We start from the raw sequence: 16,459 nt of genomic DNA, 5'->3' as shown, positions 1-16,459 counted from the left end.
ATGTCAGTTGTTTGCTTATTGTGTCAAGTTTTTTGTTCCGAATTCTAACAATTGGAAACCTCCCCTCTAAAAATCTTTTGTTTGCCCCTGGGCAGCAGTGGAGTCTGGACAGCGTTCTACATCAAACATCAGTGCATCTAGACTACTGGAGGAGATAAGGCTTACCATTTGTATTTTACAAAAGTCAAGTATGTCAGGGTCTAGGAAGTGGGAATTTGCTGGAATACTCTATCTTGTAAAAATGTCTACAGAATCTTGAAAAGACCAATTTTAAAAATCAAATAATATCAAAATGAGACATTGCTCATTATAGCATTTTGCAACTCATGGAACACACCAGGTGGTAAATGTATGAATCTCCGGATTCTTCATCTCCGGTGTGTTCAGCCTCTTCGGCGCTTAAATTTAAAGCGGCGCTGCATTGTAAAGGGAAGTTTCCCTTTACAATGCAGCGCCGCTTTAAATTTAAGTGCCGAAGAGGCTGAACACGCCGGAGATGAAGAATCCGGAGATTCATACATTTACCCCCATGTTGGTGTATATGAAAGAGTTCTACCTCTTATTGTGATATACAGTATGTTAATAATTGGAATGTTCATATTATTTCCTACTTGTTTCCTTTATCTGGTTTGCCTGTTTCAATGATTATTTATAGACAACTAAGAATGCAATGTTAAAACACGTGGCCTGTGCCCATTTATTCTTTTACAAGCTATGGGTAATGTCAAGGGGCCTAGTGGTTAGCACTTCTGCCTTACAGCGCTGGGGTCATAAGTTCAATTACCGACTATGGCCTTATCTGTGTGGAGTTTGTATGTTCTCCCCGTGTTTGCGTGGGTTTCCTCTGGGTGCTCCGGTTTCCTCCCACACTCCAAAAACATACTAGTAGGTTAATTGGCTGCTATCAAAATTGACCCTAGTGTCTGTGTGTGTGTGTGTGTGTTAGGGAATCTAGACTGTAAGCTCCAATGGGGCAGGGACTGATGTGAATGAGTTCTCTGTACAGCGCTGCGGAATCAGTGGCGCTATATAAATAAATGGTGATGATGAAGAAGGAGATAGGATTTGGGAGTTGTGGGAAAGAGGGAGTTGATGGAGAAAGATAGGGCAAGGAGGAATGCGGGATGAGTAAAGTAAAAGGGTGGGTTGGTGAGTCACTTCAGGTTTTACAATTGCCGGTTGACCAAAGCTCGAGAATAGCAGCATCAAGTCCTCTTAGCCTGGGTTGACTAGAGACAAGTACAATGGGTTAATTTGAGATCATCTTGAGATATTCTAGTATAACCAGGGTCAGAGTATATCGTTTTGAGCAATTTCATAATATACAGGTAATGTGATCCATGAAATATACATTCCAGACCCTCTGCATTACCCCTTGGGGAAAAGGGGGTTCTTTCCAAGGTGCTGTAATTTAAAATTGGAGGAATTGAGAACAATTCTGATAAGTTTCTTGTTTTGTTTGCCAATTGAAAGCATTGGCTGAGGTAAGAGAGCATAAATAGGTTGATTTGGGATTAAAATCCTTGTCACCTTTTCAGTTAAGTGCCTAAATTTGGACTAAAATTACAGTCATGGTCATAAGTTTTGAGAATGACACAAGTATTCGTTTTCACAACGTTTGCTGCTTTTATGTTTTTTGTCAGATGTTGCTATGGTATACTGACGTAAAATTACAAGCATTTCATAAGTTTGAAAGGCTTTTATTGACAATTACATTAAGTTTATGCAAAGAGTCAATATTTGCAATGTTGACCCTTCTTTTTGAAGACTTCTGCAAATCGCCCTGGCATGATGTCAATCAACTTCTGGGCCACATACTGACTGATGGCCGCCCATTCTTGCCTAATGCTTGGAGTTTGTCAGAATTTGTGGGTTTTTGTTTGTCCACCCACCTCTTAAGGATTAAGCACAAGTTCTCAATGGGATTAAAGTCTGCGGAGTTTCCTGGCCATGGACCCAAAATTTCGATGTTTTGATCCCCGAGCCACTTAGTAATCACTTTTGCCTTATGGTAAGGTGCTCCATCATGCTGGAAAAGGCATTGTTCATCCCCAAACTGTTCTTGGATGGTTGGGAGAAGTTGCTCTTGGAGAATGTTTTAGTACCCTTCTTTATTCATGGCTGTGTTCTTAGACAAAATTGTGAGTGAGCCCTCTCCCTTGGCTGAGAAGCAACCCCACATATGAATGGTCTCGGGATGCTTTACTGGTGGCATGACACAGGACTGATGGTATCGCTCACCCTTCCTTCCTTCTTCGGACAAGCATTTTTCCAGATTCAATCTGAAAGGGGACTCATCAGAGAAAATTATATTACCCCAGTCCTCAGTAGTCCCAATTCCTGTACCTTATATCAGTCTGTCCATGATGTTTTTCCTGGAGAGAAGTGTCTTCTTTGTTGGCCTTCCTGACACCAGGCCATCCTGAAAGTCTTTGCCTCACTGTACGTGCAGATGCACTCACACCTGCCTGCTGCCATTCCTGAGCAAGCTCTGCACTGGTGGTGCCCCGATCCCACAGCTGAATCAACTTTAGGAGACGGTGGAGTTCTTAGAGATATTCTGTCTGATAAAAGTCCTCTGTTCTGCCTCCAGACACTCTCCCGGGTCCTGCTCCAACTTTATCTTATCTTTGACCTCTACACCAAATATAGACATGGATATGTGTATGGTCAATATCAACCCCCTGGCAAGAGAATGGAGAAACATAGATTCTAGTGTTGTTCTGTGGCAATTTGATTCTGCTAAGGAGGTGGATTGGTAAAAATATATTATTTGGCGGTATTGGTAAAACATTGTTTATGTAATTGGATGATTACTTAATTGAGACCACCTAACCTCACTGTATCATTGAGGTTCATTTATACAGCATTGATTTATTCATACATTGTGTCAGTAAACCTCATTGATACAGTGAGGTTCATTGTGGTTAGAGGATTTCTCACGCTCTCATCAATCAGAGCAACTTTCTCACGCTCTGACCAATCAGAACAAAACTCCTCTGGATTGGTTAGTTGCTGACAGGCCTCCCCCACAAGGAGCACGTTAACGTCGTCAATGTGTGATTTTAATATTCCATTTGGATTGAAAGCAATAAGAAAAAGAGAACCCCTGTGGATTTAGGTGATTAATAAATTGATGAACGAGCAATTGGGGGAACCTTTTTTTAGATACAGGAAAATTTCACAGTATGTCTGTCTTATTTTCACTTACACTATTTTTTATGTGGCAAATTATGTCGAAGCGGTCCCTTGATGCCAGGTCATGCTGGTGTTTGTAGTTTTACAATCACCAGCATGCCATGGCAGCCATGGTCATGTTAGCACTTGTAGATGTACAAACAACATCATAAACAAGTGAAGTATGGCTAGCAGGGCTTTCTGGGACTGGTAGGGACATGAAAAAATTGCAATTTTGTATACTATTTAACAGTATTACTCAATCACCCACCACACACGGGTATTGGGAGGAGTTTCAGGGATTTCAGCACAGGACTATTTTTTTCATGAGGGTGACCACATTTTTTTTTTTTTTGCGGGCCTGATTTCCCTAGGTAATAAAAATTATGCGCTCTATTGACTTAAGGTTGGTAATAGTGTTATGCCAATAATAGATACCAAGTTGAGTACCTAGATCTGTCTAAATGATAGACCATGATGAGGATGGTGGGGTTTTAGAATATATAAATATTCCCTAAGTGGAAGTTGTGGTGGGGTGCAATTAACTAGGTCTTGTTATACGCTGTAGGGACTGTAATTACACTGTTTTCAAATACATATACTTTAATATAGAGTTGGTCCCCCATTTGCAGCAATAACAGCTTCTACTCTTCTTGGAAGGTTTTCCACAAGATGTTGGAGTGTTTCTGTGGGAATTTGTGCTCATTCATTCTGTAGAGCATTTATGAGGTCAGACACTGATGTTGGACGAGAAGGGCTGGATCACAATCTCCGTTCCAGTTCATCCCAAAGGTGTTCAATGGGGTTGAGGTCAAGGCTCAGTGTGAGTCAGTCAAGTTGCCATGGAGCCTGAGTTTGGAATAGACCTCGAAGCCTCTAGATAGACTTACCCCCAGAGAGGTGCAGAGTCTAACGGTAGAGAGGTATTCACCAGGGATTCCCGCAAGGGAATATCTACTTAGCTGCTCTCTAGCTGCAGGTCGCAGTCCTCTTAAGGGGTATTAGAGCAGGGTGAGATGGAACCATAGAGTGGAGCAGGCCTGCTGGAAGATAAATGCAGAGGTTCAGGTGAGCAGCAGTGAACAGAAGCGTTGAGGTCTTTAGAAAGCGACTAGCTGAGAACAGGACTGATTGTGAGGCACAAGGTTCCTGCAACAATACCGCATGTCTTGATCGTGGAACAGGTATCACAGGATACCAACTGAGAGGTGGTGAACTGCAGAGAACTGATACACTGAGATCCCTGGAAAGCGAATAGCTTGAGGACGGGACCGATGATGAGGCACGAGGTTCTTGCAATAATACCACAGGTGTTGATTGTGAAACGGGTAACACAGGATATCGATGTGCAGACAGGAGCCAGAGAGAACAGGGAAGGGGACCTGAATATCTGGCAACTATTTAGAGAAGCAGGTGCTTTAAATAGACAAAGCTGACAGGCAATTAGCCAATAAAGAGAGTGCAGTAAGTTTTGAAAAGATCAGGTGTGCGGATGCTCAGTTCAGACCAGCAAGTGAATGAAGGGAGTGAGAACCAAGGGAAACAGGTAAGAACAGTGACCAAAATACAGGTTAGCTGGTGCAATCTGTGGCACAAGTTGTTCCACACTGAACTCCTCAAACCATGTCTATGTAGTCCTTGCTTTGTGCACTGGGGCACAGTCATGTTGAAATAGAAAAGGGCCTTTCCCAAACTGCTGCCACAAAGTTGGAAGCATAGCATTGTCCAAAATCACTTGGGATGCTGAAGCATTAAGATTGCCCTACACTGGCGATAAGGGGCCTAGTCCAAACCCTCAAAACAGCTCCATACCATTATCCCTCCTCCACCTAACTTCACAGTTGGCATAATGCAGTCAAGCAGATAACCTTCTCCCAGCATTCGCCAAACCCAGACTCGCCCATCTGACAGCCAGAGAAGCGTGATTCGTCACTCCACAGAACACTTTTTCAGTGCTCCCCAGTCTAGTCGGTGTGCTTTACATCACTCCATCCGACGCTTGGCTTGGTGATGTGAGGCTGCATGCAGCTGCTCAGCCATGAAAACCCATTCCATTAAGCTCCGGCCGCACAGTTTTTGTGCTTACATTATTGCCAGCGGAAGTTTGGAAGTCTTTAGATTTGGAATCTGTAGAGCGTTGGCGACTTTTACACACCATGCACCTTAGCAGTTGTTGACCCCGCTCTGTGATTTTCGTGGTCTTACACTTTGTGGCCGAGTTGCTGTTGTTCCTTAACGCTTCCACTTTATAATAACATCACTTACAGTTGACCGTGGAATATCCAACAGGGATGACATTTCACAAACCGTCTTATGGCAAAGGTGGCATCTATCACAGTACTATGCTTGAAGTCACCGAGCTCTTCAGAACGACCCATTTTGTATCACAAATGTTTACAAATGGAGACTGCATGGCTGGGTGCTGGATTTTATACACCTCTGGCAACGGGTCTGATTGAAACACCTCAATTCAATAATTAACAGGTGTGGCCAAATACTTTTGTCCGTATAGTGTATGTTAATGCAAACTTGTAATGGCACCTCAAGTTAAGCTCAATTTATTTGTTGAAAATAACATACTTGCACCACTAAATAACATCAGACAAAGTGCAGGACCAGATACCACCACAAATACCATTATTCAAATCCGTCCCCAGCAGTAACGCTTGTCCTTCTCCCATTCCCCAACACTGGGGACTGCAAAAACGCATTTACACTACAAAAGTAATTTTGGGATTCAAAGAACTCTCCTGCCATCACCAGTGTTATGCAAGCCTGTGTCACTCTACATGCAGGAGCCCACATGTCCAGGGCTCGGGCCCTTGATGATGATTGTCACATCTTTGAAACTCAAAATACAGATGTGGAAACACAAGATTGCAGACACATCTTTGCTCATCCAAAAATTAGCATCTTTATATTCAACTCTATATAAAGCCCATAATTATGTAATGACACACACACATTTCCTTTTCTGTGTTTAGATATTTACACAATGCTTGCACCCCTTTGTTTGCATGTATGCTTTGCATTCACTTATTTACTTTTACTCTTATCTGAATAATTTCCCTTCAAACTAGCTCAATAGTTTATTTTGTTAGCGTTAACAGAATGAGTATTGTGTAAGATATAAGTAGGTGAAATATATGCACTTCATTAGAATTGTGTTCTGGAGGATTGCTATTGTCTTAATGGAGAGTTGCATTCGTTTTTTTCTTCACTAACCAGTTTCTGTGTTTTAAACTGACAATAGTAGAAACCTAGATGAAATGCATAATAGAGGAGCCCTCTAAGTTAATATAATTTGTTTCACACTCATGAAAACAAGACAAAGGGTGTGAACATAGCTTCAGATTCACCTGTGATGGACAGAGAGCAAACAGAACTTCAAAAGGGATCATCCCATGGAGTGTAAGCTTTCGAGCAGGGCCTTCTTACCTCTCTGTCTTTACTACCCAGTATTGTTCTGTTGTAAGGCGCTACAGAATTTGCTGGCGCTATATAAATAAATGATGAAGATGATCGCTTCATATGCTAGGAAGAGAATATGTATGTACATTTATCACACATAGGGCATGGTGAAAAATAATGCAGTATGAACTATTAGGGACACTTGAAAACTGGTAACAAGGAAAACATGCTGTAACCCACATAAACCAGTCAATTGCTTTTGTGTTTTTAACTGCGCAATTAAAAGAAGTACAATCTGATTGGCTGCTATGGGCAACAATAACCTCTTTCTGTTTACCATTGTTCACGTGTGTGTTGTCTAACATCCAGAATAGAGATCCACTGAGCCACAATCAACAAGTTCTGAGGTTACTAGGGGCCAGTGGCGGATCCAGGAGGGGGGACGGGGACAGCTTGCTACTGATGGCTGCACTCTATGTGCAGGTCCGCTCGGCAGTGGCAGTGTGCTGCCCGGCTGCTCTGATTGTGTTTAAAACACAATCAGAACAGGCAGGCAGCACATTGTTACTGCCGAGCGGACCTGCACATAGAGTGCAGCCGCCGACAGCCTCAGAAGTCAGAAAGGGGGCAGGGCCTAAACCCCCCCCCCTTTCCCCTAAATCGCCCGGGGTACAACCATTTTCTAGATCCGCCCCTGCTGGCGGCTATATGCAAGATGAAAATGTCCCACCCCATATCCCAAATAAAGTCCCCCAGTAAATGCATTTAGCTACAGCTCAATCAGCCCACTCTGGTATATAGCGTTATAATGAAAACATTTATTATAACTGTATACTATACAGTTAGGCTACACTCAATAGCCTGCACTAAGATAGATAACATGTTTATATACAGTTCAATGTCAAATACCTTAACTCCTGTCAGGGAATGTAAGTTATACACATATAATTGTGAATATTATAATACGCCTCTTTATACGAAATCAACTTGTATTTTAAGTTTGGTCGTCATTTAACATCAAGCTACTAATGGGCTTCCATTTAGTAATGCCTTTATGGTGTGTAATTATGTCAGAAAAATTTTTTGGGGACTGAAAACTTCTTAGACTCTTCACAAAGACAGGTACTACCTTCTTCAGCATATACAGTGGCTATAAAACACCAATACCTTTGGTATTTTTGACATTTTTGTAAAATCAAAATAAATGTATTTTCAAATTCTTACGACTGATCAACAGAAAGTACTTTATAGTGTTATTTTGTTGTTTGACATTGCAAACTTTTTTCTTAATTACAAATTAAAAACCAGACAATAATTGATTACACAAACATTCATCCCTTTGTTTTAATATTTGTAAAAGCAACTTCAATTGCAATTACAGCTGTGCGTACACAATTATTATTATTATTATCGTTTATTTGTAAGGCGCCACAAGGTTTACGCAGCGCCGTACATGGTACGAACAGACTATACAGGGTGTCCTCCAGGTATCTCTCTGCACTGTGCAGAGGAGGTCACGCAACACAGAAGTCAGCTGTCTCCATTCTGCCTTATTCGGATCGAGCGCAACCGACTAAGGAGGGGTCAACAGGTGAACAGGGCCCCCTGTTGTCCACCACTGATCTCCCAGCTTTGCACATCTTGACACTGCTATATTCGCCCATTCTTCTTCAGATCCGTCCATTGGTAAACAGGATTTGTCAAATTTATTCTACAGATTCTCAGGGGCGGGCTGGACCGGGGGGGAGCGGTCCCCTGGGCCGCTCTGTCTAACGGCTGTTCGTGCCGGCTGCCCCCCCCCCCCCGTAGATGCAATACTGTCCGAATACTACCTTCGGTCGCATCACTTGTCACGAGATGCGGCTGCGTTAGGGTATAGGCGGCCGCATTACATCACATGCGATGCGGCCGCGTCATAATGAAGGGGCCGCATCGCGTGTCATGTGATGCGACCGCCTTTGTGCCCCCCCGGGCTGCAACCTGCCAGTCCGCGCCTGTTCTCAGTTGTACTAAGGTCTGGGCTTTGACAGAGCCAATGCAGGACAATGTTTTTCACTCAAATGGGGCATTTACTCTGCGCTTTGTGTCATTGTGTGGCTGCAAGTTAAATATTCCCCCAAATACTAGGTCTCTTGCAGAATGCATCAGGTTTTCATGTGTGTTTACAATGGTTTTCTTTTTGCCACCCTCACAGAAAGTGCAGACTTGTGAAATGCCCAGGCTTTTGTTGTTCCATGGACAGTTTCTCCCCTAGTTGCCTAGGAAGACTATAACTCTATTAATGTTGCCAAGATGAGACCCTGACCTCCTAAACTTTTATTACCTTCTTCCCTTCACCACTTTGTCTGCAGTGGAAGAGTACAGTAAGACATAAGTCTATACACCACCGCTTATGTTCTATGTGGCCACTTGCACCAGAAGTAGAGGACGTAATGGGGATGAGGAAAACATATGCATTCATAAATGAAGATAACAAAGTCCGTACTAAATTACGGAGAAATAACCAGTGCAGTCACTATGTAAAATTTATTATGGACTTTGTGACTGTTTACTGTAGTTTACTGACAGTGCAGTGACACAGATTTCCCGCAAGGTGAAATAAATACAGAGCTTGCTAAGAACACCAAAAAAAACTAAAAATGTAAGAAAAAGTTAATATATAAAACAAAAGCATACTTACTGTGAAAGCCCCATTCAATAGGTCCTCTGTTCTCATGTCGCACTCTTCTTCTGCCGTACTGATTAGTTTGTTTGAAGCAAGCAGAGCCATTGTTGATGCCCCTTCCCTGTGGACTTTCCATTGATGTGAATGGGAAATTCACAGGTGACGGGTATCAATTCCTGTTAGCATGTTTGAAACAGGAATTCTAAGAGGAGAGGTGAGTGTAGTATAGAACCATTAGAACCATCTGTTCAATGCACAGTGCATCCATGCATCATTTTCTATGTTGCAGCCTTCAAATCCACTCAAAATTTAATTTTTAGTTTTGCTTATTGCAGTGACAGAAAATCGAATTTCACCCTGATTGATCATTAAAATGTCACAGAGACAGCTTGCCAGGCCGGTCTGAGGTCAACCTTGGGCTTCCAGTTCCAGATTCAAATTATATATACATAAAGCATTTTTTTCGCTGTCGCGATCCTGAGATGGTGATAGGAGGACAGTGACGGCACTTGTACCACCGCTGTCTATGTTACATAGGCTACCCCATGATTTGCTTAGGGGAGCGACACTGGACAGACTTGGCGACAGCGAGGGTTTATTAAACAGGGAGAAGCTCTAAAGGCATCGGGAAAAAAAACACCTTTTTTCACCAGATTTATGGCTTTTCCCTACTTGATAAATAGACCTCATATTTTATGCAGAAAACATTTTTAACAGACCTTTGACCCACTGACCCTCATCTCAGCTCAATGATTATTGCACAGGAGAACAAGGCGGCAGCTATATATGTGGGGTGCTGAGGTTGTTCTCTCTGTACCCACGTCTGTCATGTGAAATAAACAAGATGGTAAGAGCCCTTCGAAAACAGGCTGTCTGAAGGTGTGTTGCCTAATTTGGAATTGTATTTGTACCATGAAGCACCTACTTGTGCAAACCTCCGGGCTAAAATTTGCAAGGCATTCCCAGGAGTAATTTTGTAATCAAGCCATGCCTACATTTAAATTGATTCTACACTTAAATTTCTGTATGATTTAATATTTAAAGTCTTTTATTGGGAATTAAAAAAAACATAAAGCTAGCAATTGAAAGACTCCTCCTCTGCATGCGTCCTTCCAACTATTTCAGTTTTCTATAACTATCGTAAAAGGTGATGTTCAAGGAAACGTAAGGCAGACTCTTTTTTTCGTTTGTTTGAAATGGCTGATAAAGAACTATAACGAACACTCACATGCAGAAATGTAAATACAGTGTCAATATTTTTTTAGAATTATACAAGCAGGGTTGCCCGGGTCCGATTTGTAATGTGTAACACTTTTATATATTAGCAAATTATTTGGTAAATAGAGCAAAAATGAATGATTTAAGAAAAGTTGTGTTTTAGGGCTAATGCTACTTTTCCACAGACAATACAAGGAAACCAGGAAGAGAACTAGGAGATATCCCCCATCATATATAAATTCTATGTACATTTACAATTCCCTTAGTTAGGTGTGACATTTCATTGCCTCTAGTTAGGTGTCAGCCCTGCACGTCTGTACTGTCACACGTCTATGAGGGAGCTGAGGTCAGTTCTACAGCTGGGTGTGAGATGGGGCAACTCAGGCATTTCGAAAATAAGTAGAAATAGGGTGAGGCAGTCAGATGTAACTGGTTTCAGCTGCTTGCTACTTATAAAGAGAGGCCGATAGGGATGGATAGAGAGCTAAAGGGAGACTGAAGGCCACACACAGTGACAATGTTGTCTTTGGGACACAGCACAAGTTTGGAAATAAATCCAACATCCTTCAAGCAAAGAAAACGACTAGGTAAGGGAATGGCTAACTACCAGGGGACGTGACGTACTACAGTTATACTCTGCCATTGTTTAATAATAACCTAATTATGTGTTTACCTTGTAACATGTGCTTTTTTGCACAGTAAATATGACATTTAGTTGTGCTTTATGCATAAATGTTGCAGTGCTGTCAAAAAGCATTTTATTACACTGACACTTATGCATTAAGCAAATGGATACAATTTATCTAGTTTAAGCAGTTACGCAATTTTTTTTTTTTTTTTTTTATAAAATATGTCCATGCAATGTTTAGAATCTTTAGAATGCCAGCATAAAGCACGGGCAGAAATTGTTATAGCAAGGGTGGCATTATAAAAAGTGGGTGACCTATTAAATTAGTAGATTTTATTACACTTTTGTACACCAAATATATTTGGTGTTAAGCAAGGTTGGTGTTATAAAGGCATGGTATAAATGTGGACACTGTATAACTAACAATATATAATTGCTGTAACAGTGGGGTGTGCTTAGTTTATGTGTACTACCAACTGAGTTACCATGACAGTATGTCAGTAAACTATGTGGTTCATTAGTACTTGAGCAGAACTCTATGTTGACTATAAAAAAAAAAAAACTATGGGTATCATTGATAATAAAGACAGCTGAAAGATGCATACACATGCAGGTTCATTAGATACCAGAAGCAGGCACATGACATGGAAAAATATAATTATTAAAAAAATAAAATAAAAAAAAAAAGTTAATGCAACGGTATGCTTGTTCAACTCCGTTTTTAAAGTTGTGTTATGTTTGCTGCTCAACTAGTAATTTCCTTAACAAAGAAGACAGAGTTCACCGTATATAGATTTGCACGACACAGACAATTTTTTATGTTTGTGAATTATCTTTTGGCTATGTCCAAACCAACGTTTTACTTTGGGTGCGCAGTGACCATCGTCGCATGAAAAATGCTGAAAACATAATTTTGCCGCTGCGCACCTAAAATCAGTGTGAACGCAGCCTTGGGGGATGTAATCTGTATTAACCCATATCAACCACTCAGACATTTGCTTTCGTTAGCCTAACTTGCAGTAGACCAATCAAACTGAATTGTTGATTGATTGCTATCACTTAAAGTAAATTTACCATTTTGCATTCTTCTTGGTAAAATGCTCCTATAGCGTAGGCATATATCCACTTGTGTATGTGAAAAAGATAGATACAAGGAAGATAGTACACAGAGGTTGCCTTTAGAATCCTAAATGCAATAAGCCTTGGTAAGGAAACATCTGTAGAAATATCAGCCAGATCTGCTCTAAACATCTTGGCAGGAGAAAAGGGAAGCACAGAAGCCATTAAAAAACAATTGAGTCATTCCAGGAGTGACTGATGGTATTTACCTATGTGAGCATTATTGGGATAATTAATAGAGTAATAAATGGAGAATTTGCCTATGTCATCTATGGGAAATATCTAAACCACATGGGGGTACTGCAGAAGGCAGGAGGTCTTCTCTAGAGACAGATAGAGGTATGTTGAATGGCACAGGGGCAGTGTGGCAGATGTGTTTTACAATGAGTGTTTACATAAAGTAAAATAAGGCTTGTTTAAGAGACCTCTATATTTCTTGTAGACAGCCGGATAAATGAGGTAACCAGAGTGAAGAGCAAGTTTCCCAGCAAGATACCCGTAAGAAATTGTGTTTGTTTATTGAACATAATGGGGGGGGATTCAATTAGCCGCGATGTTCTCGGGAACATTTTGTTACTAAGGTAAAAATATATGCTCAGTTTTCCTCGCACCTCTGGGGTTTGAGGAAAAATTAGTGGATATTTCAGTAAAAATACATGTACGAAGTGTCTTCGGAATGTCCACAAGATACTTTGTGCTGAACTGAATTCCCCCAATGAGCAGGGGAAAAAATGTTATGAACAATAAAATGTTTAATTTTTTTAATTTTATACCATTCAAAAGTAGTAAAATTATCTTCATATTTGTGGTAACAAATCTGCCATGTAAACCCAGAAACACATCTATGATTTATACGCTATGCATGCCAGCACTGTAATTATTTCACACACATACTGCAGGTACATAGCATGTATGGGAAGTAACTGTAATGAAGCAAGCACAGACATTCCACTACAAGAGGATCATGTTGCCAGGCACTGGCCTACAGAGTGGTTTGCTAAACATGTCTCTCTTTGTTTTCAGGTTATAGTAGAGAGAAGTAGGAGTGAAAAGCTCCTGCCTCAACTTCAGAAAATTAAATTCCTAGTGCCCCCAGAAACTACTATGGGACAAATTGTGAATATGATCAGGTGAGAAGGTACTATGGGGAATTAGTAAACAGAGGAAAGATGGAGAGTAAATGGATTGAGGAGAATTAAATCTGATTTGTTTCGTATCGAATTTAAAAAAATTGTCAAGTTTGTGAATGGTTATAGTCAATAAAATTAAATGCAGGTTGTAATTGATCAATAATCCTACTGCATTGTGTGAAACTTAAATCCAGAAATGTCTGCACTGAAGTGGTAATGTGTGTGAAGCAATAACTTTAATTGTTTTTACTAACCAAAAAGAAAAAAGCATCTGATCGTAACATGTGTGCTTAAATAGTGTATGGATGCTGCACATGGATCTATCTTCACGTTGGCTGTATGGAACAACCAAGCACAGGCAAAAAAAACACACAACCCCCTTTAAAAACAAAAAGCAATTAAGCATTCTCATAATTCTTAATGCAGTTTCTAGAAACAAGCCCCTAAGTCAATCAGTCATGAGTAGCAATAGTTGTATGAACAAGCTTACAAATTAACATATTGATAGGCATAATATGGTTGAACTTCTACATGGGCATGGTTTGAGAGCAAAGTTCTTTTTCTAAATCTATGTATGGGGCCTACAGTGAATGGTGCCCCCCACAGGCCTCCACCAAGACTTCTGCTTATCATTTGCACATCACATATGCAGAGTAAGTTTTCTTTGCATAATAACAACTAAGGCTGAAGAGTTGTGTCTGGGGAAGGTTACTCCTAGTAGTACCACATACGATGAAAGAAATAAGCAGCGTGTTTGTGCTAATGGATCTTTTTTTCTGATCAGGTGCAGACTCTCCTTGTCTCCATCTCGCTCTCTCTCGGTCCTGGTCAGTGGGCGGCAATTGACAAGTTTATCAATGACAATACAGGAAGTGTACACTGCACACCGGCACCAAGATGGCTTTCTGTATGTGACTTACATGTCTCATGAAGTGTTCGGCTGAGCCGCTGTTTCTGCACTGAATGGAGTGGACACTGTAAAGTGAAGCTTTACCAGTTGTTCTGCCTACTCAAATATAGAAATTTGGGGCCAAATAGAGAATCTGTCTGAGCAGAGCTACGTGATTTTCGGAGGCGATCTCACACCCTCTGCAGATATAGTAACAAGAAGCAGAGGCATTTAGAAGAGAAGATTTAAAATTCACACAGTGGTGTTAAATCAGGTGCTGTATACATATAATGTTAAAATATCTGTGTGTTTCACTAATAACTACAATCAATAGTATATATAAATATTTCTATCAACTTATTCATTTGCTGCAAACATACCTGGATATAGGATGGGGACATGTCTGTAAAAGGAGATCTTTAGATGTGCTGTAAGACGGAGTAACCAGACGTCCGACCCAACTGTTTGCCATTCTGGAGAGTGGTGAACAAGCAGTTTGCTTCAATTTCATTTATGGTCAACACAATTAAGACAACAAATTGGTAAACTTGCCCTAGTTTGAAAGTGATGCTTTATGTTTGTTTCTAAAATGTTCAATAAAACATAATGACATAACCTGATGCATTTATGATAATTGTTTCACCAGTAATTGGAATAAAAGGTGCTGTAATCTATAGCAACATATAAAAAGTAGTTTATACAAATACACTATAGTAAACATATCTGACAAGCTGGAAGGAGCTCTGGTCCACATTTGAAGGCTCGGAGGGCCGGCTGTTGCCAATCACCGATCGAGTACATTCTAGAAACTGATGGACTAGATTCTGACTAGTTGCTATGGGCAACACCTCCACTTTTCCTTTTTAAAAGGTATGGCAAATCTACCCCTTAGACCACTATATATTGTGGCCTAACGTGGAAGCAGAAGTATTAATAGTATAAAAGCGCACATACTTGCTGCCATTGGACTGTGTATGAGTAAACGTGTTGTGATACATATGTACTGCTGTATGAAGGGATTTGCACAGATCATACTTTCAGCAGATTATACAAAATTACAGAGAAGTACATTACTAGGAAATTGTTTGGGGGACACCTTAAATGTAAGGCATCTTTTTAATGTGCTAATATTATTGTGCAATAATTCAGTATTTTGCTTTTAGAGCTAATGGTGGATTTTTGATTGGGGCAGCACAGTGGCTCAGTGGTTAGCACTTCTGCCTCACAGCACTGGGGTCATGAGTTCAATTCCCGACCATGGCCTTATCTGTGTGGAGTTTGTATGTTCTCCCCGTGTTTGCGTGGGTTTCCTCCGGGTGCTCCGGTTTCCTCCCACACTCCAAAACATACTAGTAGGTTAATTGGCTACTATCAAAATTGACCCTAGTCTCTCTCTGTGTGTGAGTGTGTGTCTATATTAAGGAATTTAGACTGTGAACTCCAGTGGGGCAGGGACAGATGTGAGTGAGTTCTCTGTACAGCGCTGCGGAATCAGTGGCGCTATATAAATAAATGATGATGATGATGATGATGTATGTTCACTAGTGGAAGCTTTAGTAGTACAGTGATTATATTGGTAAGAAACATAAGCAGTAGTGCAGGAGGTCTAATTTTTAATTATTTGTAGTTACACTTAGATGGATGGAAAAATAAAAAAAATCACTGAACAGCAGCAATGATTTACTTTTTCCTTTTCTGCATGGGTCTCTAGATAAGATCCCATACCTGTAGATGTTCTGTAATTCCCATCACTTCAGTCCAGCTCAAATAAATGCATTTGAATGTGATTATGCAACATCAGTAGTTAGCTGCTGGCTTTGTCCTTACCCACTCTAGTTAATGTGCTTACAAGCACCAAACAGTGCCTTGACTTTTAATATCTTCCATACAAAAGGTCAGGGGCAGGTAAGTTGTGGCCTTCACTGCAGTAGCTGAATATGCAAAGAGCTCTATTAAATAAGAAAAGCTGCTCGACAACGCCCTAGATTTAGAATGATTCACAACAAACTGCTGATCCAAGAAACAAAAGAAAACAAAATAATGTCATCGCTATACTATGACTTCAAATGTTACAAACATGGCCTGAACATACAAAAACTTCTATGTTTTACTTTGTTAAATACATACTATTTACCAAGAAGAATAAAAGCACATAGTACCTGATTTATTAAGGAAAGTAAGCCAAAAAAAGGAGTACATTTTCTCCTGTACAAACCATGTTA

At 40.5% G+C, this 16,459-nt stretch overlaps 1 protein-coding gene across 1 annotated transcript; it reads left to right on the top strand.

The window, feature by feature from the left end:
• The first annotated feature begins 10,885 nt into the window (after nt 1–10,885).
• On the top strand, nt 10,886–14,799 carry LOC142103347 (microtubule-associated protein 1 light chain 3 beta-like). The gene is made up of 4 exons (XM_075187410.1): nt 10,886–11,058; nt 12,661–12,716; nt 13,242–13,348; nt 14,133–14,799. The coding sequence occupies exons 1-4, from the start codon at nt 10,989–10,991 to the stop codon at nt 14,290–14,292; spliced, it is 393 nt and encodes a 130-aa protein (XP_075043511.1). The 5' UTR covers nt 10,886–10,988; the 3' UTR covers nt 14,293–14,799.
• The last annotated feature ends 1,660 nt before the right edge of the window (nt 14,800–16,459 follow it).

Source organism: Mixophyes fleayi, chromosome 10, assembly GCF_038048845.1.
Source record: "Mixophyes fleayi isolate aMixFle1 chromosome 10, aMixFle1.hap1, whole genome shotgun sequence".
In the NCBI taxonomy this organism is placed as follows: Eukaryota; Metazoa; Chordata; class Amphibia; order Anura; family Limnodynastidae; genus Mixophyes; species Mixophyes fleayi.
Note: the sequence above shows the minus strand (reverse complement) of the source record. Positions and strands in the feature narration are given on the sequence as shown.

Bases quoted from the DNA above. Each gene is read 5' to 3' on its own strand.
- LOC142103347 (XM_075187410.1), top strand. From the start codon at position 10,989: ATGTTGTCTTTGGGACACAGCACAAGTTTGGAAATAAATCCAACATCC. The intron at 11,059-12,660 runs GTAAGGGAATGG...TATTTCTTGTAG, and splicing joins CAAGCAAAGAAAACGACTAG to ACAGCCGGATAAATGAGGTA. The intron at 13,349-14,132 runs GTGAGAAGGTAC...TTTTCTGATCAG, and splicing joins CAAATTGTGAATATGATCAG to GTGCAGACTCTCCTTGTCTC.